At 44.3% G+C, this 26893-nt stretch overlaps 1 protein-coding gene across 4 annotated transcripts in view; it reads left to right on the top strand.

Moving 5' to 3' along the window:
* CCDC68 (coiled-coil domain containing 68) overlaps positions 1-26893 on the top strand; it is a 459254-nt gene that overhangs the window by 292972 nt on the left and 139389 nt on the right. For all 4 annotated transcript variants that reach the window (XM_069627009.1, XM_069627008.1, XM_069627010.1 and 1 more), the window contains one exon: positions 1147-1229. In XM_069627009.1, the coding sequence (XP_069483110.1) occupies positions 1147-1229 (83 nt within the window). The remainder of the gene's footprint in view (positions 1-1146; positions 1230-26893) is intronic.

Raw genomic sequence — 26893 nt, 5'->3', positions numbered from 1 at the left:
TCCAAATCCATTTAGCATTCAAAAGTTATTAGCAATAGAATTTTGGGAATAAATTGCTGATTTTTCATTTCTGAAAAGCTTCTCAGCTACTTTCCTGCAACGAGACATGGGAAATATGTAACAATTTTGGGAGCAGGAGGCACCCTCTTCATCATCAAATATTTTAAAACTACTAAACAGAATAACCCCAGACACCTGGAAATTGAGTCAACGCTTCGTGCCCAAGTTGTTTCTTACTTTCTCCAATTCCTTCCAGCGGTTTTTGCCCTGCACTATGCAGAATTTTAGAGTTTTTAGACTTTGTTTCTATTTGAAAAGGAATCGGAGTAGGCCGAAAACCGCAGGGTTTAATGCTTCTTTCAAAATATCTTAACATTTTTAATGAATCTCTACCAAAATGCTAAATCATCTTGCAGTTAAATCTTTGGGTTTCCAATGGAACTAGCTACACACCTTAACTACAGCGCAGGGACCGCTGCAATATAATATATAGTAACATATTTTTTTTTATTTTCCTTGTGATGGCACAATCAGTTAATCTATGGCTTGTTAATGTTCTATATATCACTTGCTTAACTATTTAATATTTTGTGACCATCTGACACCTGAAAGGTACATGATCCATATGTTTCGACACTCCATACTATTTCATTACTGTCCTGTCTTATTTTGGATCATACAATTAAGTATGCCGTCCATCAGGTTGTGTAGTATACCCCAAAATTGCTCCCTCTACAACTGGCATGTATAGCCCTCTGCAATTATAATGGAAATATGCACTTGCCATTCAACACTTGGCGCTTAAAAGAGGCCCAGTTCAATCCCATGCATGTATTCATAAGCCACTGAATGTTTATAAAGATAGAAGTTGGATAATGTTCATAAAACTGAAAATTACTCCACCTCTCCCTGTCCCATTTTTACTTTGACCTTGAAAGTATTTATGTATGAATACAGCGATTTTAAAAAACACTGAATAAATTAAATGATTAAACACAGGTTTTGCTCTTCTAAATTCAAAAAAAACTTTTCATGAATTAGGCTGAAAGAAGAACCAGTAAGAGTAGCTGGACTTAGTTTCTAATCATTCAGTGTGATATGATAGTTGGATGACCTTCTAATCAATAAAATAATGTCTTCTTGTAGGAGAAGAAAATATTGGAAGAGAGGCAAATATCTGTGGAAAACCAACTTCGAGCGAGGATGGCGAATCCTGAAAATACTAATGGGTAAGTCATCAATGTTTTATTTGAAGATCATAACTGCGCTTGTTTAGAAAGATGCAATATGTAAATCAGTGACTTTGTTATTTTTGTTCTTATTGATAATAATAGTGTCCTTATATAGCACTTCATGGAAGAATCCTCCAGCTTCTAACTACGGTTACCACGGGTGTTATTACTAATTGGTACTTGATTTAACGACCTCAGAAGGATTAAAGCTAGGTCGGCCCTTCTGCGGGAATCGAACTTGCGAAGTGCAGGGGTTCATGTAGTTATCCACCTTATATGCGTTAATTTCCCTAAAAAAGAGAGTACATAGTCGACATGGAAACATTTTTCAGAAAGAATAACTCTTATTTTAGTCATAAAGTGCAATAAATCACTTTGAAGAGTGGCAGTGTTGTTGCATGCTTTGTCACATTACAATAGAGCGAGGTCTCTTTTTGTATTGCATATTACCCCTATGACGTTAGTGAGATTAACTTTTAACTTGCACCATCGGCAACCCCGTCAGGCATAGTATCTTTCAATAACGTGCACAGTGACACCTTTGCCTGGTATGGTTGTTGGTCCTTCTATGAGTGCATATTGCTTGTCCATTCACACAAGATGAATCAGGTTGGCGGAAGAGATAATGGATCAGGGCGGGACAAGCCTATGACGCTTATATACATGTTTACATAGATAGCAAACCTTGTTCTTCCTAGAGTGATTAATGCAGCAAAATAATCCTTCATTCAACTTGGTCCCTCAGCATCATTCCACACCTCCTCTATATTCACACTTTAAGACAATCCTTGGCCCCATTTGCAGCTAAAATATTTACTACTGAGCAACATCTTAAAATTGAATACAATTGGATTCCTAATTACCCTTTTTGGATGCACTTCTAACACCCTCATGCTAATAAGGGTGGATGCAAAGAAAAAGCCAGCATCGAGAAAGGCAACAGTTTTGGTTTTTGTGTAGGCATGGGAAAGGCACTTGCCAGGCACTGCCGCAGTGGTATTAACTGCCTACTGAAGGTAGCAGGTGCAAAATAGTGCGAGTACCTGGGCATCTAATAGCAGTGCCTGGCAAATACCTTGTACGCAAGCCAAAACTGTTGGCTTTGCCAACGCTTGTTTTACACAGAACTTCAGTGAATGACACGCATAGTGCTTATAAATTGAGTGGCTGATTGCAGACCTGGTAAAGACAGTTGTATTACACCACTAATGCGCTTACAAATCCAATTAAGTAATTAACTCTCAGAAGACTGATTGGAGAAAACATTGGCAGGCACTTCAGGTGAAAAGTTTGATGGTAAGGCTTGGTAAAAATTGAGCTTCTCATATGCCTTTTTTCCCTATCTGTACTCTAATGCTACAGTTATGGCTTATAGGTGGTGCTAGCACCACCAAATAGCCCAAACTAAAACAAGAAAATTAAGAAAAAGAAGCAATCAAAAGCTTGTACACCCCCCCTTAATTCTCCTCCCCCCTCCTTTCCATCAGCACTGTCTCAGATTTTTATTTTCTCTGCCTTCCTTCACTTATTGTTCACTCCTAATCCATATCATCTCACCTCCCTCCCTCTCGCACGCACTTCTGGTTCACATTTAGTCTCATATAAATTCCTACTTCCCTATGTTTGTCACCTTATGTAGCTAACCTCTACGTCCTCCCTCTCTTCCACTAGTCTACATTGTTTCCCTTCATTTACATTTCAACTGCCTTCTGCTACATCTCCCTACCTCCTTCCTATTCAAGTCTCTCACTCCTTTGCCCTTCTCTCTATTTCCTCCTTTGCCTCCCCCTACCTTCACCCTTCTCTGGATCTACGTTCCTCTGTCCTTGTTCTTTGCTGCCTCATCTTTCCGTCCCCTTCGTCTAACTTCTTCATACTTAACCACAACACCATCTGCCAATTTTCATCTCCCGGTCCTCTATTCCATACCTCCCATGTCCCCTTCACTTCTTATATTCTGCATCCTTCTTTACTCCTCATTATTCTCTCTGTTCTGTTCTCATGACTAATGAACAAGCCTACCTACCCACTTGTATCCACCACCATAACACTTTACAGCCCAGATAGGGGGCTTCGGTCACTCCTGTGAGCATTCCAGCACCAGAGGGAAGGCTTGCCGGCAGTGAGGAAGCGGTAGCCCTGCACAGCCCGCCTCACAGGGGGGCATGGTGGGAGTGTAGGACTCGGTTTTGCATAGTGGATCAAGAATCTCATTGGGGCACCGCCAAATTATTCTGCAGTTTCGGGCAGCTGTAGAGTGTGCTGTAAGACACTGGCAGACCTGGGCCCCTAGCACAGTGGGCCCTTGACTGCCTGCATGACCAGGAGCCTTCCTTTTGGATTTGAATGCATCAGAAATCCTCTGCACAGAGGAAATAGTCGGAATGTCTGCGGTTCTTTTCTCCTGTGTCTCCAGCGGCTTTCTTTGCCGGGAGCCCAGAGATTGGTGACTGGCGTGAGAGGTGTTGTACTCCCACTGGCCATTTGGCAGGTCGGCCCACCTTCCCTATGTGCTACCTGGCCTGTGGGCCTCCTGCCTAGACTTAGCTTAGAAGGGGAGCCAGCGGAGGACCGGGGGTACCAGCTGACACACAGCTGCATCCATCGGTCATAGCAAAGAAGCCAGCTGTGTGCAACCCGCATGTGCATCCATTGGCGTCTCCAGGAATTACATCTCGGATTGCAGTCTACAAGCAAAAGTCAGGGAAGAGAGCAAAGTCATGGAACTAGCGAAACCTGGGAGCAGCTCCATGCTCTGGGCAGAGGTGGTGTGAGGGCTGTTTCCACTGACCTCGCCGGCTGTTCCGAGGAGAGAGCCTGTTGCATTCCAGAGCGCATTGGGAGCTGCAGCACCACTGGTGCATGGAGATATCATCTTGTTACCCTGCAGCCTTTTTCCTGGCTAGCAGCGGTGCTACGCTTCTGGCGTGTGGTCGCCATTGGACCCCATGTGGCACGTTTGGGGTGGATGTGCATCTGCCTGCTGGGGTCTCGGCTGCAGTGAAGGGGGGGCACCAGAGTTGGAGGAAGTCAGACCTGTGCCTCGATGCTAATGTGAGCCCACCCACTTTCATTTGATGCTCCACCATCATCAAGCTCCTGGCCAAATCCTTCCCATTGCTTGATGGTGCCAGAAAGCATTAGTTTCAAGTGATCCTAAAAAAGCATCCTACACTGTTTCTTTGAGCATTGTTCTGATCCTCCTGAGGATCTGGCAAACATTTCCTGTGGGAAGGTTTCATTATTCGTAATTGGAGAAACCCAGGTTAAACAGAACCTGCACTGCCCTTTCGTTCATCAGTTCTGCCAGCTGGTGATGAATGCCAGCCATCCACATCATTATGCAGGAGGAGGTGCTGCATTAAGCCCACAATCGATGATGGGTGTTATATGGTCTTTTATACTTGGTGTATTCAGCGGCTTGGTGAATTGAAGGGTGGCAATGGTTTTAGTTTGCTAGCCTCGTTGCCGTGCTCACCCTCCGACTGGCGCAGGACTCTCCTCACTTGTCTGCACTTCCTTCTTTGCACTTGATTACTGATTGCCTGTCTTGCTGGTTGGCCTCCTGGAACAGCATGAGGTCCCTGCTTCCTCCGACTCCTGGCACCACCGTCTCCCTTACCATCAAGAGTCGCTGAGGATCACTTCACTCTCATGCGTGGCCTTTGGGGCATTCCCTCTTTCATTGCTGGAGCAGCCCAACACCCTGTTTTCGGTGACCTGGGACTTCTTGTGCACCTGCCTGTCTGCAACTGTCTTGCTGCTAGGCTGCCACGTCAAATTGTCGTGCATTGTGCAGTTTCTCTGTCTCTATCCCTTTTTCCAAAACTCTGCTCTCCCTACATGGTGCTCTCCATCTCTCCTATTTACTCTAACTGCTACTCTATCACCTATCCTTCCCCTCTCTCGAAGCCTGGAAGGAAAAGGTTCAAAAAAGGATCTCCTAGTCTCCCATCCAGGCCTGCCTATTGCTGACACCTACGTCAATGCTTCTTCCAGGCAGACGGTCACAGACATCCTCTTTGTCGCTCCCTCTCCGGACCTATGGACTCCTGACATGGTCTCAGTCCTCTCCCCTTTCTCTTTGTCGCCTGCTCCCATTAATGGTGGTACCAGATGGGAAGTACTCTTGGCATGCTTCCCATCCTCTAGGTGCATCATTATTCTGTATCAGAATGGCATCGTCATGGCCCAGGACTCGCAGCCCAACCTCCTCCTTCTTGATAGGTGTCTTCCATTTCTCAACTTCCTCCCTTCTGCCACGCCTTGTGCCCCTTCTCCACCGCCGACAAGCATCCCACACCCCTGTACCCCTCCTCGGTAGGTCTTCAAATGTGTAAACCTAGCTACCCTGAACTTTCGCTCTGCTGTTAAACACTCCTCTTATATCTGTCTCCTGTTTGAAGACTTTGACCTTGACGTTCTGGCTCTCACTGAGACGTGCTTTACTGCCAGCTATGTCACCGCTTTTGACACTTCTCCCTGAGGGCTACAATATCCTCTCTAAGCCAAGGCCTAACTGATCTGGGGGCAGCATGGCCTTGATATTCCCTGAATGGCTCCCTGGCCCTGCTACTATCATTCCCACTCAGACCTACTTTTCCTTCGAATGCTTCGTCTGCAGGCTTGGTGTCTCTCCAACCCTCTTTTTGACTCTCACCACCATCTACAGGACCCCTGGTCCAGTCTCCCTCTCCCTCTCCCTGTCGGAGTGGTCTGACCTCGCCTCACCTTCTCTTCTTGCCTCCACCTCCAAGCTTCTCTTCCTCTGCGACTTCAATATTCACCTTGACTCTCTTGATTCGGCCACTGGACCCTACTGCAGCCTCTGTGACTTTCTTCCCCTCACCATGCTTCCCTCTGGTCCCATACACTCAGCCGAACATTAACTTTGATGCACTTATCTCAGCAGACATCCCCATCTCGAACCCTCTCACTACAACTTTCTGCTGGTCTGACCATGCTCTCCTGTCCTCTCACCTGGATCTCTTAGGCCCCCCCCCTAAGCCTCTACCTTCACTGCCAGTCTCCTTCTCAGCCCTACAACAGATGAAGCGAGTGTCAATTGTGGCTTTTGCTGCTACTTTCATACCCCCTCCCATTCCTACCACAGACTCTCACACGGACTTTGCCCTTGCAAATCTTCACCTCTCTATCACCAGCCCCCTGGACATCTTTGCCCGCTGTCATGAGGATCTGCATGAAGCCTGCCCCCAAGCGCAAAACCTGGTATGACTCTGACCTAGCCTCTCTGAAACCCAAGTGCAGAGTTGCTGAGCGCAAGTGGCGTGCATCAGGCACATCCTCGGACAGACTGTTCTGAGGTCTGCTCCAAAGGCAATACAGATGCTCGAAGAAGCGGGCCCATATCCAAGCCTGCATCTCTGGGGCCACTAACAACACAGGTGAACTATTTTACATCTGCCAGGAGCTCTCCAATCCTTCTGCAGTCTCCACCTCTCCCCTGCTATTCCTGGCTTTCTATACTTCACTTGCCTCCCACTTCTTAACCAAAACTCAGGACATCCTGTGCTCACTTTCCTCTACACCCCTTCCTCCTCCCTCAACAGCTCTCAGGCCTTCCTTGGCCCCCAGTCCTCTTCACTTCCCTCCTACACTCCTCTTTCTCACCCATAACACAGGATGAGATCTCTAGACAAGTCCTCTATATGAAAGTGTCAGTCCTTTATATGAAAGTCTCATTCAAACATGCGCTCACCTACTCCTTCAGCACTATCAAGGACAACATTGTATCCCTTGTGCCAGCCTTGGCTGATTTCTGTAATCACTCCTTTGCCACTGGCACCTTCCTGATACCCCTCAAGTACTTGTGCATCCTCTCCTCAAAAGCCCCCTGCCGACCCCTCCTGCCCGGCTAACTTCCACCTTATCTCAATTAAGCCCTTCCTGGGCACATTTCTGGAGAAGATGGTCATCTCCCAACTGATCCAACTCTATCCAATCACAGTGGCTCGTCAACAACTACCTTGCCCCTTTGGCCCACCTGATCTCCTCTCTCTCACCACTTTGTGTTATGCAGACGACACACAGCTCTCCTTAAAGCTTCCCTCCACTGCCTCCTACTCTTCCTCCTCTCTCATCCCTGACTGTCTCACTGCTATTCAGGCATGGTGAGCTGCCAGTGATCTCTGCCTTAATGCCAGTAAGACTGAGATCCTTCACAGTGGGACTCCAGCACCATCCTTGCCTCCTACCCTCTGGCCGGCCTCTATCGGTCCCCTCGCCTCACCCTCCTGTGAGGCAAAAAACCTTGGTGCCTCTCTCTCCTTCTCTCCTCAGATCGCGGACCTTGCCAAGAAAGCCCACTATCAGCTATTACCTCCTCAGAGGTATTATCCTCACCTTCCCCCAGAAACTCAATCCCTCCAGACTCTGGTCCTCTCTAGGCTGGACTACTGCAACATCCTCTTCCTCAATCTTCCTTTATCCTCCCTTTACCCTCTTCAACTAATCCAGAATAGGACTGCAAAATGTATCCTTGACCTCAGCCCACGGACCGCATCTCTCCAGCCCTAAAATCTCTCCACTGGATCCCTGTTGCTGCTAAGAACAAGTTCAAGACCATCTGCATCATCCACAAAGCTTTCTGGGGCCTGGGACCCCGCTACATCCAACTCTCTCTATCCCTAAATACCTCCCTGATAGATCCCTTCGTTCTTCTAGCTCCAACTCTACAGACCAGACGCTTCTCTAAACAGAGAGTGGGGGTAGATCTCTCTCTCCTCTGCAGGAGCCTCCCTCTGGAATGGTACCCCCACCCTTCTTAGGATTGAGCTGGTTCTCCTTAAGTTCCGTAAGCTCCTCAAGACCCTCCTTTTCTCTTCTTCCACCCCTCCCCTGCTAACACCCCCATCTGCCGCAGTGACCGTCTGCCTGGTTCCCCCTGAGTTCTACCGGGCACTAGGCCCCCTGCCCATTCCACCCCATTCCTCACTTAGCATGTGGACACTGCACCCTATGCAATCCATGGCACTTGCCCACCTGGCCTCCCCCTAGCACTCGCCTAGCCCCTGATGCCCTCTTCACTCCCCCCACCCCCACTTTCCACTAACACTCTTTTCTCTGTACTTCTCTTCCCACCCTAGCACTTAGCATTCGTGCTGACCGATACTCCCATATCCCCATCCCTCGCACTTCTTGCTACTGCACTTGCATGATCCGAATGTCACAAGGCCTAGTAGAACTATTATTGTTATCTTTCTCCATTAAACTCCCCATCCCACTTTTTTGTCTTGTGGCACATTGAAACACCACTGTTGTATAGGCACCTTACAAATATCCAATAAAATCAATAAAAATAAATGTTAATAAAGTTAGTGTCTGCAACTGTACGTGTGCATGGTCCAGAACATTAAATTCAACTGCTGTTTCGCATCTCATCTGTCCCCTGCTGCTGCTGAGCTCAATGCTGCCTTCTGAAGGAACGATGCTACACAGGCGGATGAAGTTGACATCCTAATTCAATAAATACAGCCCTGCAGCCTCCTCACCATTCAGCTCTCATCCACCTACTACATGCTCTGCTCCATTCCCTCATAGTTTCCAAGCTAGCTGGTCCAATGACTGACCTGCAACCATCCTGTCAAAAGTCAGAACGAAAGGAACATGGAATTTAGGGTACCCTGTCCAATATAAGACAGGAGATCCAACAAAACCTTCCCCTCTTAGAAGTTTAACAGGAAGATAGAAATGTGAGCACACTAAAGCAACAATGTAGCCAAAGTGAACCTACTAACACAGCAACAAAGAAGTGACTACTTTTCATAATCCTGCTATCTACTTGGCATTTTATGAGTATGTATTGTGGAGAGATCTGATTGATCAGGCTCCTCATTAGAATCACCCCATACTCCACCTGTACCACCACTACACCATGCCTTGACACCAACCCAAATGCTTCTCTCAACACTAGCTAACCTCTGTTGAATGATCTCTTAGCCACAAGTCAAGTTGACACCAGAAATGTTGAGCACAGAGTTAGCCTGCCTGCCCCTCCTACAACTGAATGGAGGAATCCCAGTAATCCCATTCTGAGAAGACCTAACACTCCAGCTCATGTATTCCAGTGCCTTTTATTACATCAATGTTATTCCTTCGTGCCACTTCGGTAGGTTCCACTATTACTCCATTCAATGGCACACCCAACCCATTTCTTTCTGGGTGGTAGTTTGAGCTAAAATGCCATCCAATCCCTGTTTCTTTGGCATATGTCGCCAAAACCACACTCCAGAATTGAGGTCCATTATTGCTTATCATTTTTATGTGAAACACTTTCCTACGAAATACCTGTCACCAACTTCATTTCGGGCCTTTTCGAAAATGAGTCCATCAGTAGTAAAAATTGGATTTTTGACCCTAATCTAAAATACTTGCCTAAAACATCTATTCCTAGATGCTTCCATGAAGTAGGGGGAGGCAGGCCTGACATATTTCTCTATAAATATCTTTACCCCTGACCACCAGTGCTTTCCCCCGACTTCTCTTTAAATGCCTGTGACAACGGGGTGTTTCTCTTGTGCACTGATACCTAGCCAACCTTTATTGTAAGGATGCTTGAGGTATGGGTTGATGACCCTTAAGTAATCGGTTGCTCTCTACAGACCATACATTCTTCACTTTCCCTCAAGGTGCTGTTTATTCAGCGAAGACTTTCTATTCCTGACACTTCCCAAAAATACATTCCCTCACTTTGGTCAGAACTATATCCTTATTCAGTACATCTTCCCACTTTTCCTCAGCAATGGCCCCACCATGGACTAAACAAACACTGGCTGTCTCCTCGACCTCCGTGACCATCTCTTCCTTTTTTAATATAGACATGCACGAAAGAAAATTAGCCACCCTTTTCTGAATCCTGGTATATATACTCAACAGGACAATCCTACTCTTGTGATGTCAAGCTCAGATGTGCTATATGTAGAGTTGCTTTGGCCATTCCTTTGATGGACAACAGTTCTACTGTATGTCGAAGGTGAAAGCTTTGCATTTCAAAATTCTCGACTGCATGCAACTTACAATTGTGCCCCGCTTTCTATGTAATTGAAGCGGGAACGCCCCTGCAACCCCACAACCCTGTTCGGCATTGTGTGATTTGGGATTTTTGTCCATACCGAAAGCGCACTAAACGCATTATCTGCATTTCTTTTGCCGTTATTTTGGGGGATTCCCATTCTACCGAAGGTTTATAGTCCGTATGAACCACAAAAGGCCTACCCCAGATATACCACCAAGAGTATTGCATTCCCCAGGCACATGCAAGCAATTCTCGTTCTATAACTCAATATTTGGCCTACCTCTCTGTAACTGCGCATTAAGCATGTGATGTTAGCCTTTCCTTCCCTTTGACTTTCTGTGATAGTATTGCCCCTAACCCTTTGGAGATGGGATCTATTGTGACAACGTCGGTACCCCCATCGTCATCATGGTCCAGCAATTAGAGACTGGTCTCCGGTATTAAGCGCATTATAAAAGATGAATTACTTAATCATGAATCCACCTAACCCAGTGACTGCACACATTCCTTCCTTTATGTGCTTAACTGCTTCCTCATTCTCCTTAAACCATATGAATTTCACATCCTTGTTTAGCAGAGTGCGCGACAGCAAGGAAATCTCTGCAACATTTTTGACAAACTTAATGTAATATTCTGCTAGGCCCAAAAAGGACCTGACTTCACCTTTATTTGCAAGTTGCAGTGCCTCTCTAATGGTTTTTCATTGCATCCGGTTTAGGTTTGTACCCTTTCCGACTTATGACGTTTCCCAATTACTCCAGCTCACTGCCACCAAATGTACATTTTGATGGTACAATGGTCAAACATCTGCCCTTGAGCTTAGTTAACACTTTGTGGAACCGGTCATCCACAAATAAATGCATCAATATATCATCTAGGTATACTGCAGTGCCCTTTATTCCTTTTTAATATGTGAGACATAGTTCTTTGAAACTCAGCTGTGGCATATGTCAATCCAAACCGTATCCTCTAATAGAGAAACAAAACAAAATGTAATAAACAAGTGATGTAGCTGGTAAAATAGCTCAGTGGGTTGAGCGCTCACTGCTGTATCTGTGTGTGATCTGCAGGTCGCAGGTTCCAAATCCTGGCAAGGCCAACTCATTGTTTCATCCTTGTGAGGAAGATAAATGAGTACCAACTTGAATTGGGTTATATTGTATGTAAATATGTTCATTGTAAAACACTTGGGCGTAAGCGCTATATACATAATACATCATTATCATTAAGACGCCTCCAATCCTATTATAGCACGATCTGGTGGTATGCTGCAAACAAATGAAATGTTGTAAATATATCAGTGTCATGTACATAGGCAACATGTCTGTGATGGTTAGTAATTGGAATTTGTCTATCATGATGTTTTTATTTAACACCCGCAAATCCACACAAACATGATTTATTTCTGTTTTTTTCAAAGCCATCATAATAGGACTGAGCCATTCAGCAGACTCCTATCAGTTCAATATGACTTTGCTCACTAACAGATCCACTTCTTATTCCACATCTTTTAATGCCAAAGAGACGCCCTTTGTGCATCACAGAACGTGCCCCTTCTTTTAGAATAATTCAGTGGGAATAGTCCTTAAGACATCTTATTGAGTCAGTGAATACTGCTGGAAACATGTCCTGTAATGATAGTTTGTCCACTTGACACTCAGTAATGACTCTTCCTTTGAAGGGTCCAGCTTGATATTCAAAGAGGGCTGATCTTTTTAGCCTAGCGCCTGCACTCCCTCCCTTGCTACATGCATTTTGTATTGTGGCACTCGGTCTCTAAACACCAAAAGCATTTGACCATAATCCAGCATAGATATGACTGTGCCTTTGAACCTTGCTGGGTACTTTGTCAGACCTGTTGACTTCTCCAGTTCTCTCCATTTTTCTCCCATGATTATGGAGTAAGGTAAACCGCTGTTCACCATAAACTGAGACTGGAAACGCTCATCCATGTGATACCATGAGGAAACTTGTCCCAGCAAAATCTTCTGTCATATTTTTTTACTATGATTCCCCACTCATCTGTGGTGCCTTCCTCTTGCTCTGCGACAAACCACTATGAAATGGCACCTTATACCACCAGTGATTTAACACTGGGCACGACTGAGAATTGGCATACAGCCTTTCCACATCAAAAACATCTTTTCTTCTCTTCTCATTGTCTGATAAGGCTCTCGATTCTATTTCTCTTTGCTGTTCCCTGATGCTGGTGTAAGATTCATTTTCAGATTCCGTCTGTCCTGATTTCCTCCTTCTTTTTTCTTTGTCTTCTTAACAACAATATTGTCTTGTTTATTGGTGGTATCCCTATGATCTTCAGTTTCTCCCCTTTTCTCTTTGATAGCCTTTGCACACAATTCTGTGTTTGTATTTTATTGCTATCAATGTCCCTGGATAATCAGATTAATAGTATGTATGATAATGTGATCTCCGATAACATCCGCTGTAATACCGTCACCTAATCGGCATGATGTGTACTAGTTGCAGAAGTGCTGAAACATTCTTCTGCACTGGCCTTTGATGTCTCGTATAGAAATCATATCCGTTTAGTGCTACATTGGTCTTTGGTGCATAGTATATATCAAGTTGTTTTAATGCCATCTCATATACATTCATGTGTCCCCTGCCATCCGGTATACTTAATGGAGGTATATCGAGGAATGTTTGCTGAACATCTGATCCCAGGGCATGCAATAGTAACTGCCTTTTCTTTTCTGCAGGGAATATTCATGTCCCACTTACCTCTTATATTTCTCCCAATATTCCTTCTATACCATCCATGGATTGCCTGGGTTTGGATGGAAACATTCAGGAGGATGCAGAGTGATAGACTGCATGGCAGTATTAAATTATTGTTGATTTATCTTTATTTAATAATAACTTCTTATTTTCCTGTATCGAAGAGTAGCTGCTTATCAAATACTCTAAATCTCTATTTACACTCTGCAATTCTGTTCCACACATCTTTGCTGCTTGTTTTCAAACATGCGTCTGTTTTGCCTTCCTGTTTTCTCAGTAATTTAAAGATATCTTTTTTACTTAAGGGGTTCCCCTCTGCACTTAAAAAAGGCTGGAAGGCAATGTGCTTTTTCTTGGAACAGTAGAATTAATTCATACTTCATGTAGATTTTGAAATAGACCTATCTCAGAATCACAATTAAAGATTACCACAATAAAAGACAAATTTAAATTAAGCAGAAATATATCACCATTAGCATTTCTGTAAGATTCTTCATCTGTTACAAGCCTTCACTGGAAACCACCAGGGTAGGAGAGAGTCACTCACCAACGGGAACAGGCTGAAGGAAACACGTCTGCTTCAGTCAGCACAGCCGGAGTTCAACGTAACAAGTAACTTGCTCTTTCTCTGTCTGCGTGATGTCATTCCCTGAAAATGTAATCTAGTATTTTTCCAGAAATGTTTACCGCCAGTAACCACATCTACGCGTCCATTGCAGCTACTGGACTCCACTGAATTTGTAAATCTCCGGTTTCTCATGAGAAGCCGACAGACCTTGCTCTTGGCTGCTAAAATATTGCAAAACAGGCTTTGTCTGAACACATAAACAAGCTGTCCTTCCATGTCTCCAGCAAACACACATAGTGCTCAGAAAGGGCCTTCTCTTTAAGCTTGAAGTCAAATGGTCATGTGTGTTCACAGAATGCATTTCACTTAGACTTCATCTTGGAGTCAAAGGTCAAATTATTTTAATGCATTACAGTCATAGAAATCCTGTACATTTGTTGCTAGCAGCACTATGCTAGTGTGCATCGTTAAGCCTCCATGTGTCACGCATGGATTCTGTCTTTTTCTCGAAAATCTATGACTCTGTCATTATTTGGGAGCTGCACACGGTCTGTTTACTACGTGGTCTACCGCTTCAGAATTTCAGTACAAATACCTTCTTTGGGGCTTCCGTATTCTGCTCTTGACAACGCATCAGTTCCGAACATCTCTCGCAATTCCATCTCCAACAGGCCAGTGGAGATGTCCTTGGTCAGCCTAGTTAGCAAAAGGAAATACCAATGCTACACTTTGTGAAGAGCCAGGAATGAGACGCGGACACAGAGGACCCATGGTGTTTGCCATAAACCTTTATGAAATAATAAAGGGGTTGGAAAATGCCTCACTGTCTCTAACCTAGGAGGTATTTCCCTTCTCTCCATCAAAACTAAGGGCGTGTTGTGCATCAAGATATCCAAAGCAAAAATGCTCTGTGTCCCAAATCCTATCCGAGCCCTGGCACTCTAAAGTAACTCTGAGGTACTAAGGGTAATGTTTCTGACTTGTAAAGTACACAAATGTTCAAGTTCAACACAAAGGCATAAATCCAACAAAGGTTCCAAGTGAAATGTTCACAGTTCCAGGGAATGACTCCCTTCCCCAGGTTTTCCGCCACCAAAAACAAAAGTTCAAAAGAATGACCAGGGTTTTTGTAGCTCAAGGATAACTCCCCTCCTCTTGATGTTGCAATATATTCCAGAAGAAATGATTCCCTTCCCCAAGTACTTTTCACATTGAATGTAATTCACAAATCCTAAGTGCATGAATCTTTCTTGTGATTCTCTGATTCGCATATACTCTCCTGCCAGGTTCCTCCTCTTTACCCACTCAATGCAGCTCAGAATCCTTAGGGCATGGCTCTTCCCTGAGATTTTTTAACTTACAAAACACCTGGTATGCTCTCCTTCCAGGTTCCTTTTCACATTCACTGTAATTCACTTCACCCACTTGGCTTTGCCTTTTATACTCACCTGTCAGGTCTTTTAGCATTAATTGCATTCCAGTCTATTCTGCCACCCTGTTTTTCCCACGTGTATTTTATTAATGCGGCTTAGGGGTCCCATACCGTTTTCCATGGACTTCGTATCTTGTAATCAAGTGTCCCACTGGTTTTATAATCCTGCTCAGGCTTTCCCCAGCTCTCACTTTCCCCTTTTGTAAAGGATACATCCTCCAAAGCACCCCCAGCGGCCCTGTCCCTCTGCGCGGGCTCACCGGTTCTCAGCAGCGACTTCAGGATCCTTCACGTCTCGCGCGTCGGTCTGTGACTTGTCGTCTGGTCTGCTGAGTGCCTCGTTCACTCGCCAGCTTCAACCACGCTCCGCTTATCGGGTTCCTCTTCTCTCAGACACTTGGTGGCAGCGCTTCAACCTGTGAGCTTCACTGGACACGTTCCCAAGCCTTCCATGACCCAGCAAGACAGTCTGCTTCCTCTGGTTGCTCCGAACCATGTCAGAAGCAGTGAATCTCCTGTGCCGCCAGCTGCGGTACTCCTGGTTTCACTCCTCACTTGTTCTCAACCCAGCTGGGTAAGAAGACAAACTCCATGCTTCTTTTCAAGGCATGGTTTTAAACCACCTCGGGCTAGTCACATTCTACCATCCACCAGACTGCTGGCCTTGGTTCACATTAGGAGTAATCATCATTGCTTCTTGCCTCTTCCTCGTCTCGGTTTTTGTTTCTTTATTTGCTCTCTGATATTGAGGAATACTGTGAGTAAAATTGTCCAGTTGTTGAAGGGTATGATGGCGATATGCCATTAGTGCATAAGGGATGGAGGGGAATATCCCTAAAAGGATATTGTGCCTCACCTGATGTCATGTCATCCCCCCCTCGAGGGCTGCCTCCCCCCCATGTGGTCCTCCCTCAAATAGCCACCCCCAGGGTCAGGATCAGGTAGCAGTAGCCATCCCCTGTCCACATGAGGAGAGGCTTTCTCGTGGAAAGGGGTGATCTTCATCTGATGATGCCAACAGCTTTACTCACAAAATACAGACCTGCAGCGTATGCAGCACCCTCACCTTCCATATCCCGCCAACCGTCCACACTTGCCTCATTCCATCTTACATCACATTGTTCCAAGTCAATGACTGACCTGTGGTCATCCTCACAAAAGAAGTCTGAAAGAAAGGAACATGAAATGTACGGTAACCCATCCAATATAAGACATGAGGTACACCACCTTCCTCGCCTCTTTCACATGAACATAGGAATTCTCCAGCCCCCTAACTGGCTAAATGTATTAGTGTTCCACTATACAACACTGTCAAATGCATATTTAAAGGCATGGTCTAGTAAAAAATGTTATTGTCCCTACGGGTCGGCCATGTTTTTTTTAAGCCTAAGTGGCTCGATTTTAGAAAACTTTCCTATGGACCTTACCCGAGTTTTCGTCCATTAAACGCACGCGAAAACAAGCACCAGGGAGCCGCCATTTTCTGATAATCCTATCTTTTCCCCGATCGCCCTGGCTGACCTGCTTTTGCGGCACTAAATCAATTCCCCCGCCCCTGAGCCTGACATTATCAAAACATTCATATTCCCCGCCTCTCCCCGTGACGTTACTGTGCTGCGTAGGCAAACGCGCCCAGTCGTCTTCTGCGCGACTCCACACAGAACCCGGAAACCAACACAGATCAACTCACAACACAGCGCGCCACAATTCGAAATATGAAACTGTACTTTAAAATGAAACAGCAACACGGTACATTTGGTAAAGTACATTTATTTGACATTAAATGTTTAGAGAATATTCAGCAAATGCCATATGAACTCCGGAAGCCATTTATTTTCTTTTATCTGTAGACGCAATAACGGTTCCGTTTCATCTTGAGTCATGCGCTGTTCCTTTATGGTACACAGGGTGTTCATTTTCGTAAAAAGAATCACTTTGAAAGCACGGTGAACCGCAAGGCTGTTCTATCAACTAGGCACTAGTCCAGCCTAAAGGTTGTTATGTTGCTTTCGGTGAACGTTGGTACAGTGGTGCATCAGTGACCGCCATTTTTCAAGTAGTATTTCCACTGACCTCTCACAAGTTTTTGAGCTGCACCAAAGATGGTTGGTGATAGAATGTGACCACTGCAAAATACTTTCAAAACCTTTTTTTTCCCTGAAGCCGAGATTTTCTTATTGATTGATTTAGCAAGATGCCATACGTCAAATTGATGTTTAATGTGGGAACTGCTCTCTATTTGTCTTGGCAATTGAAACGTGTCTATCCGTGGCTATGAGGTCGATGTGCATTCCCCTCGATTGTAGATATTCCACTGATTTTATAAAACCTAGTTTCTCCCTGGCCACTGAGGATGTACATTGTGTTACCTGCACGACCACCGAACTCACAATTTTCTTACTATCCATGTCCTGAAAGTGGTAGGTGCAGTACTTGCCAGAAAATCCAGGGCTGTCGCACTGTCCATCGCCGGCTAGCCTGAATCGTTTGCCTTCGAATGTACTTGCTAGAGACCATTGTTCAATTTTCCAAGCATCACTAATGGCCGGAAACAGATAATCACGTTGTATATGTAGTACAGCGCTTTAGAAATGAAATGGAGTCCCACAAACTGAAAGAAAGCCTCTAACTTTCTAAAACTGGAGCCACTAAAGTGATGCAGCTGCACACAGTAGGTTGCCTGCTGGCAGTTTCCCCAGCATCAGTTGTGCAGACCATGAGAACCTATGATTTAATCTACAGGCGGCATTTATTTTGACGTTGCTGCCTTTTATTTGACGAGTCACATTAATCAATGGCTTCCCACATACTTTCCCTCTAATGGAATGCGCACATTTCAGCATACTTATAATTTCCATCAAACAACTGTCGAATACAATGTATTTGCTCTTTCATTAGACTGTCATCCTGCGTCAACGTTGTTTCGGCCTTTGACGTTGTGGAGATTTCAACACATTGGAAAGTAATATTGCTGATATCAAGTTCTGATGCGTCTATGGATGCTGCGGCTGGTTCATTCTCTGTCATTTCAACATCTATTACTTCAACATTGATGGGAGAACACAACAATGTTGACAGGTTTTTTGGTGGCAAATTTTTGGCGGGTGTAGATTGTGTAAATTGATCTGCAACCACTTCAGAGCTATCTTCAATACATTCAATAACATCTTCTTGTGGTGGTGCGGTCGCACTGTAGCTATGGTCCAATGCAACTTTGCTGTAGTCTCCAAACACAGTTAATTCATGTTCTGGCCATTGGACATGAGCATCTTGAGCCTGAACACGCCTCGCCTCAATTAATAGTTCCTCCATAGTGTACACGGTCTGGCAAGCCACATCTCTCATTCGCTTCACTGTCTGTGTGTGTATAGTTCTGACACCCACGGGTAACTGGAGGAGAGATTGGAAAAGGGATGTTCAGTTTAAACACAAGATGGAGTGTAGTAGAATTGACTGGAAAAAAACATAAAATAGTCCCCAGCACAAACATTTTTTTAAAGTTATGAACTGTTTGTAACTAACCTTTTTTTGTTTTTTTTTCTTTGCAACTTTTTTGACTCGACCTTCAACATCTGCACGCTGTAGCTCCGATTCGTTTCCGCATGTCCTCCCTTCCTCTTGCGCTGCAACGACTATATTTTCTGTATCCGCATAGACAGCACGGAATGAGGCTCCATCGTCTCCCTGAAACATAATACTTTCATTACTATGTATCAAAATATTGTTAGCATAAAACACACGTGAGGACGAACACACAGGTACATCTCAATAGCCAAACACGATTTAAACATTATGTGTGCAACAATCAAACGACAAGTATTCGACCAGTGATGATCTATTTCGATGGAACTGTCAGTATCCATACCTCTGGCTCTGCATGGACTGCCATGAATGGTTGTATTGGAGAGGAGGCATCCTCATCTCCCTGAAACACAGTACCTGCATTATTATGCTTTTCAATATTGGAAACACAACACACACTTGAGGTCGACGGCACGGGTACATATAAAGAGATAACCACAAATGATGCATTGTCCAAAAGAATCAAGGAAAATCCAAATATGATCACATTTCATCGACTTTTCAACGATTCCTTTACATCTGCATAATCTAAATGAGATGTTGTGATTGTGGTGCAAGCTCCGTCGTCTCCCTGAAACACAGTACTTGGATTAGTATGGTTTTCAATATTGGAAACATAACACACACTTGGGATCGAACGCACAGGTACATATAAAGAGATAACCGCAAATGATGCATTGTCCAAAAGAATCAAGGAAAACCTAAATATGATCACATTTCATCGACTTTTTTCAACGATTCCTTTACATCTGCATCATCTAAATGAGATGTTGTGATTGTGGTGGAAGCTTCGTCGTCTCCCTGAAACACAGCACTTTCGTTAATAGGGAAGAAAGTATAGCAAATGGAATCACGTTATATGATCACGCATGATGGAGCTGTCATTATCCATACCTCGTGCTGCTGAAGAATATCTATGGATGTTGCAAATGTAGTGCGCACTTCCGAAAGCTGTTGCGCCGATTCGTATACTTGAATGTCAGGCTCTGCATCAAGTGCAGGGGTTGACGCTCCATCAACTGCCTGAAACATAGTACTTGCATTAGTGAGGATTACAATTGTGAAAACAAAACGCACACCTGGGGTCGACAGCACAGGTAAATATCAATGGCTAACCACGAATGAAACATTGTGTAGAACAATCAAACTACAAGAATTCCAGCTCGGATGATGACGCTCGATGGAGCTGTCAGTATCCATACCTCCTGCTGTTGAAGAACATCTAGAAATGTTGTAGATGTGGCGGACGCGTCAGCATCTCCCTGAAAGACAGTACTTGCATTAGCATGCATAACACTAATTAGAACTGAAAACAAACACCAGTGGACGATAACTAAGGTGTATATCAATTGGAAAGCAGTAACCAAACATTCGGTAAAGTAATTACACGATAGAATAAAACTATTACTTGACATGCATAAAACAGGTATGTAGCGGATTAGCCTAGTAAGATTACCTGATACGCGCTAGAAGTGGTTGATAACTGCGACCACGTCAAGGATGTAGAATGTTCTTGCTTCAGATTGATGGGATAGTCAAGAAGTTGTAAAGGTCAATTAATGATTGATAATGAAATGCCAATATTAAAAATAGCCATGTAAGCCGACAGAATACTTGAAAAAATGCTCAATACAGCACAGTTCCCTGTCCCCATATATATGTACATTGCGTTTGTGTGTTATGAAATCAAAAAAGAATATATTGATAAATGTCATTATTCAAAAAACTATACACTCATATCAATATCGAAATTATTAGAAGGGATAGAACGCCTACAATATCATTTAATCCATTCGGCTACCTACACACTACCGCAAGGCCTAAAGCTAAATCCGGACACTTGACTCACCGGTGGCGGAATGTGGACGAATAGAGTGGGAATAGCGTTTTCGCGCAATTTCCGTGTCGTTCTCCGTTTATTCTTCTTTGTTACCCAAGAAGTTGTGTACATGTCCAAGGAAAAGTGCCGGCTGCAGATGCGGTATCGATCACCCCTCTTGTCCTGTAAGACTTGTTGGACTCTACTTTCCAGCTCATCCAGTGGATATCCACAATGTCTGACCCATTCTCTTATTCGATCAACAGTTTTCGGGAATACATGCACTGTAGTGCCTTCAGATTTAGCATGGGTCTTCGAAGGGCAACCGCTAATCGAACAGGCAGGCATTGTTGATAAATCTGAAAAGTAAATATCGACATTATTATACAATCTTCAAGAATAAAGATTTGATACAAAAGTAAATGAATCATACAATGATCAATGCAAGGTTTGTTTTGGTCGCAGGAACTATACCAGTTCATTATGTGCGGCTTAGTATTTGCATAAGTTGCAGAAATGTATAAATGATGTGACTGAAAACTGAACATGTGACTCATCCCTTGGATGTTCTGTATTGCACGAGAAGGAAACATGCTTACATTATAGACTGGACCCCCGAAGGGTGCAATTCGATGACAATAGACACAGCTGAAAATAAATAGATCTATTGATAGCACAGCAATGGAAACTCAAGTCAATAGCAATGAGACCAATGAACCTAGCACTATTGTGTACTCAACTCGTAAATAGATAGAAATTTAAAAATCTGCGAAATATGACTAGGATACATGGCCTTACCTTGACCAACAAATAGTTGGATTCAGCAAGCAGAGCAGTATGTTGCAGGAGAATAGGTGGGTGGCCACGGGTAGCACACTGATGGGTTACAGAAGTTCACGGATAGCACGACGACGAGCAGATTAGCGTAGATCTCAGTGGTTGCCAGGTAACACGTTCAGGAGTTGACTTGCAAAGCACAAAGATGTTCTCATGAGACATATCGTGGTTTATAAAGTATTAGAAACAGGGGTGTGTTTGTGAATGAATGACGTATGTATGTCGTGGTCTTAGGGGGGCGGCCTGCCTCAGGGGAGGCCTGCTTGGAGACACGGGGTCTGAGGAGACCATGTGAACAATGGCCCCTTGGCGTGGGACACCTTTTGAAGTGTACATGTAGTTTGGCACCTTGGCCTTTCGCGCCCCTGACAGCCCCCCATGCCAGTATCCACCGGCGCAAACCGCCTTTATATCAATATACAGTATATCGCCTTTATATCAATGATAGTATATCGTTGCTTATCAATAACAAATGCGACATACCGGAGATTCTTGTGAGCACAGACCCACACTTCAACCGGTGTATTATAGTGGTCAAGACCCTAAGGCCTGTATAATCCAATGGTAATTGTTAGTACAGATATATGTGTGACTTTTATAGAGACATAACCTACTGAAAGACTTTGAACAAGTGCTATTTAGGGCATGCATTATCGAGAATATGTTATGTTAGCTTAGATAGATAGTGACCACCCTGCTTCACAGCGACCAGACCTTCACCCATTCGGAGCACAGATGTCTGACGTCCATCCTTGAATGGAGACGCACTTGATTCATTTAAAAAATCGAGACAACCGTTGTTAAAATATATGTGGTGTTTTATTTTGTATCTTATTTTCATGACACAAAAATACAAGAATTTAAAGATTATACAGGACAGGTTGCAGCACAGCGAGAGAAAATCCCCTGTACTGACCGCTGTCACTCGGGAACGTTTCTCTAATGGCACGAACGGCACAGGCGGGTATCACTCTTCGAACGCAGTGTCCAAGCCTCCTGTGAAGCCACCATGTAAAGGAACGATAGGCCACCAGCCTGTACCACCTGTGAAAAGGAATGAAACAAACTGTTTTTAAATGACCAAGATAAGTTTAATAAACGTTTGTTGTCAATGACAATTCTTGTAACTAATGGCATTTTACATGGACAAATGCTATCTAGACAATGCACACTATTGAACGACTTACATGCGTTACAATGATATGTAGATGTAATTTTGGATATAGTAGAAGAACATGAAATGGGAGTGGCATGACAAGCAGAGTATACTTACTCGTTACTCGGATTACGAGGACGAACAGTTGCTCGAAGTTCGTGCATAAGCACCATCATTATTCTCAACACGGCCCGTGTGAGGCAGGCTGCCCTAAAGTATGGCAGCTCGGTGATTCATTGCGGTCGTGGCTCGCCTTCCGAAATGTAGGCCAGGCATCCCGAGTTTTCTCGGCAGCAGCAGTTCTCGTCCTCAGTTGGCATTAGCTCGCACCGATTGCATGTGCACCAGGTGGAGACGCCGTCCATTCGACTAGGCCCAGGCTCTTCATCTGTTGATTCGTCCTGTCAACTGCCGTCCGAATCCCCATCCCTCCTTGGTATACTCGGGCTCGTACATGTAGGGCATTATTGTAGCCATTGTGTGTTAAACAAACTAAAATAATTTATAGCGGTGGTACTGGTATCTGTTCACAGCGGCGAAGGTAGCTGACCAGAGCACTGAAACGAGTCACAGAATACTCAAAGTAACACAGAGAGAGGAATGGAATCGAAAATCTGCTGCTTTGTGTTGTGAAACGGTCTGTTTATACTTATTGAGGAAAGAGGCGTCCTGCCATTTCCATGGCGACACGTCTTTAGCTGAAGCGCAGCGAATGTTGACACGTGACATGCTTTGGCGTTGGGATATGGGCGGTACGAGTCTGCTGATGACAGGCTCAGGGGCGGGGGAATTGATTTAGTGCCGCAAAAGCAGGTCAGCCAGGGCGATCGGGGAAAAGATAGGATTATCAGAAAATGGCAGCTCCCTGGTGCTTGTTTTCGCGTGCGTTTAATGGACGAAAACTCGGGTAAGGTCTATAGGAAAGTTTTCTAAAATCGAGCCACTTAGGCTTAAAAAAACATGGCCGACCCGTAGGGACAATAACATTTTTTACTAGACCATGCCTTTAATAAAAAGTCATAGGTGCCCCTCTGCTAGAACGAACACAGCTAAATGACCTGTTCTTTGGGAGGATACCCACTCGATAGTCCGCAGCCACACTTTAGCTTACTGTACTTTGCACAGAAGGGAAATATCCATTTGCATATCCGTCTTTGTCCCGCCCACATGGGCAGTTCAGCACCGACATTCTATGTCAATTCCCTTCTGAACAAGAGTACTAACAGCAACCTGTTATGTACAAAGGGAGGCTTTCACATAACCAGTAGTTTAAAGGTAAAGAACCTTTTATTTGCAAGTTGATGACATAAGACGACCCCCAGCAGGAGGAGTACAATCTTCCCACTAGGCCCTGCTTCTTCACTGGCTCTCCTTGGAACCCTGCTACATAAGATGCAGTTCTATGTTCTATAGTATCTAAGTGACAATAGACATAGTGAAGGAAATATTATACACTCATGGTTTAACAGGTAAACATTGGAAACACTGCACATCCTAACACCTCTCCTCCTTAAACATAACAAGTAACTGTGTGGGTGAGGACCCACTAAAATTGAAACCTGTAAAACACATATTGAACAACTGAAATTGAAATCTGTAAAATAAATATTATACACTCGTGGTTTAACAGGTAAAACATTGGATGCGCTGCAAGTCCTGGCACAAATCAAGAGCATAGATAGATGACATCTAGTGGTTGATTAGGTAGAGTCACAAGAAAGTCCCTGTCTCCAACTAACTGAAGACAAATTAACATTGAAACGGAAAAGCCACCCTTTCCTTATTCCAAATAGCTCCTCCTTTGACCAACACTGACGAACCCAAGTCTTTCACAACTTGCTTGGGTTCAGAAAACAACGAGGCTCCTTTACGAACTTTGGTGGGGAGCTTGACTTTAATCCAATCACCCTCTTTGACCTTGAGTTCCCTACAACAATTCTTCTGATCATACCTCTCCTTGGATCTAACTCCAGCTTCAAAAATTCTCCTTTTTACACTCTCTAGATCCACATCCACCATTTTTGATTTGCCCATCCAACCTGGACATAAATGAGTATTTGGTTTTCTTCCTCTCAAGATCTCAAATGGACTCACGCCTGTGACACTATGTGTAGTTAGCCTATACTGGAACGTGCGTTCCATCACTGTTCTCACCCAATCTCCTCCAGTAGCCACCGCTATCCTAATAGCCTCCATCATAGTCCTATTAAATCGTTCCACACACCCATTACTCTGGGGATGATATAAAGAAGTATTCACCTGCTCAATCCCATGATTCTCTAAGAATTCTTTAAACTCTCTGGAAACAAGTTGGGTCCCATTGTCAGACAAACACTTTCTTGGAAACCCTTCTCTCCAAAACAGTTGTTCCAAAAATCTGATTATACTACTACTGGATATGTCCTTGAGTACACATACCTCCGGCCATTTTGATAATAAATCCATGACTACTAATAGGTAGCTATCTCTGCCACCACCAATATTAAATGGACCGAGGAGATCCAACGCAATTTCGTCCCAAGGGACACGCGGGGACTCCCTCACTACCATGGGAACTTTTTGCACTTTCAAGCCTTTGTTTCCCTCAATACATTCCACACAGTCTTTGACTTGTTCCTCTATGTCCTTGTCGATACCAGGCCACCAAAATTCAGACCTCACAAGTCCCTTCGTCCTGGCCAGACCTAAATGCCCAACATGGGCCAACTCCAAGACAGACTTCCTCATACCGACTGGCACAACCATCTGGTGACCCTTGTATAAATAACCATCCTGAATCCATAGCTCCTCCCTCACTTTGGCAAAACCATTCATCTCGCCCCTGTGGCTCTTAATTTTACCTTCTGCAACCAGAGTAAGTACTCCTTGATATACAACATCCTCCGTGCAAGACACATCCCACTCACTTTTCTTTAATGTTTCATGCACCTGGAATATTTCTGCACTCTCCTCTGAACTTGTAAAGTCACTATCGTCAGAAATTTCCCTCTGGACAGATCTAGACAAGGCGTCTGCAACCACATTAACCTTATGCTGAGGTTGTAATTCGAGGTGTACCCGTACGCATGCTAATGGATAGTGGTGCTGACTACACCTTGATAAGTGTGGAAGTGTGGAGGAACAAATTCGATAGTTGTACTCTGTGGGAAAATACTGTTAAAGCAAATGCTTATGGAGATGTTCCCATAGATATTATAGGTTGCTTTGATGCTGAATTACAGTTTAAGGACAGGAAGGCCAAAGGTTGTGTGTACGTTACGAACAGAGGGGGTGAATTGTTGTCATGGAGTGATCAAGCTGAATTGAAGATAAGGCTTGAGGCAAGTCATCCCGAGCAGGTAATGTCTGTTGCGGGAGGAGAGCCCACAGAGATACAAACCACGTTATCTGGGAAATTGGGGTGTCTTAAGGGCTTTGTACATGTAATTCGCCTAAAGAAAGGAGCTGTCCCTAAGATTGCAAAACTGCGAACTATTCCTCTTGCTCTTAGAGGAGATGTAGAGGAAGAACTCAAGAGAATGGAAAGAGATGGTGTCATTGAAAAGATAGAAGCATCTGAATGGGTCAGTCCTATAGTTGTAGTCAGAAAAGGCAATGGGTCTTTGAGGCTCTGTATAGATCTTAGACATCTAAACAGCATGGTTGTGGCAGACAGGTTTCCTCTTCCCCGAATAGATGATTTGATGGTGGGAGTAGCTGGGTCAAAAGTGTTCTCCATACTAGATCTTAAATCGGCCTACCATCAGGTTGAATTGCACCCTAATTCCAGGGATCTCACCGCCTTCATCACCCCGATTGGATTGTTCAGGTGTGTTCGCATGCCATTTGGTTTGGTCTCAGCCGCAAGTGTGTTTCAGAGTATTATGCATAAATTACTTGGGGGTGAAAAAGGGGTGATGTGTTATCAGGATGATGTTCTTGTATGTGGGAGCGATGAGAAGGAGCATGATGTTCGTTTGAAAAGAGTTTTGGATATTTTGAAGGAGGCAGGCCTCACCGTTGCCTTGGAAAAATGTACTTTTAAAGCCAACAAAGTGGTGTACCTGGGTCATGAGATCACTGGGGAAGGGGTTAGACCCAAGGAGGAGGCTATTGAGGCCATAAAAAGAATGGAGGAGCCTAAGTCTAAAGGGGACATACTATCATTTTTGGGACTGGTGGAGTTTTACGGCAAATTTGTCAAGGGGTTAGCAGAAATGTCGAGGAATATGAGATTTCTCACTCGCAAGGGAGTCGTTTTTAAATGGTGTGACCGGTGCAAGAAAGAATTTTTGATGATAAAAGATAGCTGCTTGGTTATGTACTCACCCTGGAGCGCCTCACCAGGGTCATCGGCGGCGACTCCTTTCTCAACCTTGCTCAGTGTGGGGCCAGGGTGTCCAATGGCCGCTCGGAAAACACACCACCCAAAATCCAATTATAAAAGTGCCAAAGCCGTGTCTTTGCCAGCCCGGTCTCCACAAGTTCAACAAAATTGCAGGGGTCCAATTCCAG

The sequence above is a fragment of the Ambystoma mexicanum genome, chromosome 6p, assembly GCF_040938575.1.
Source record: "Ambystoma mexicanum isolate Mex_15411 chromosome 6p, UKY_AmexF1_1, whole genome shotgun sequence".
In the NCBI taxonomy this organism is placed as follows: Eukaryota; Metazoa; Chordata; class Amphibia; order Caudata; family Ambystomatidae; genus Ambystoma; species Ambystoma mexicanum.
The sequence above is the reverse complement of the archived record's forward strand: the minus strand, read 5'-3'. Positions and strand labels throughout refer to the sequence as shown.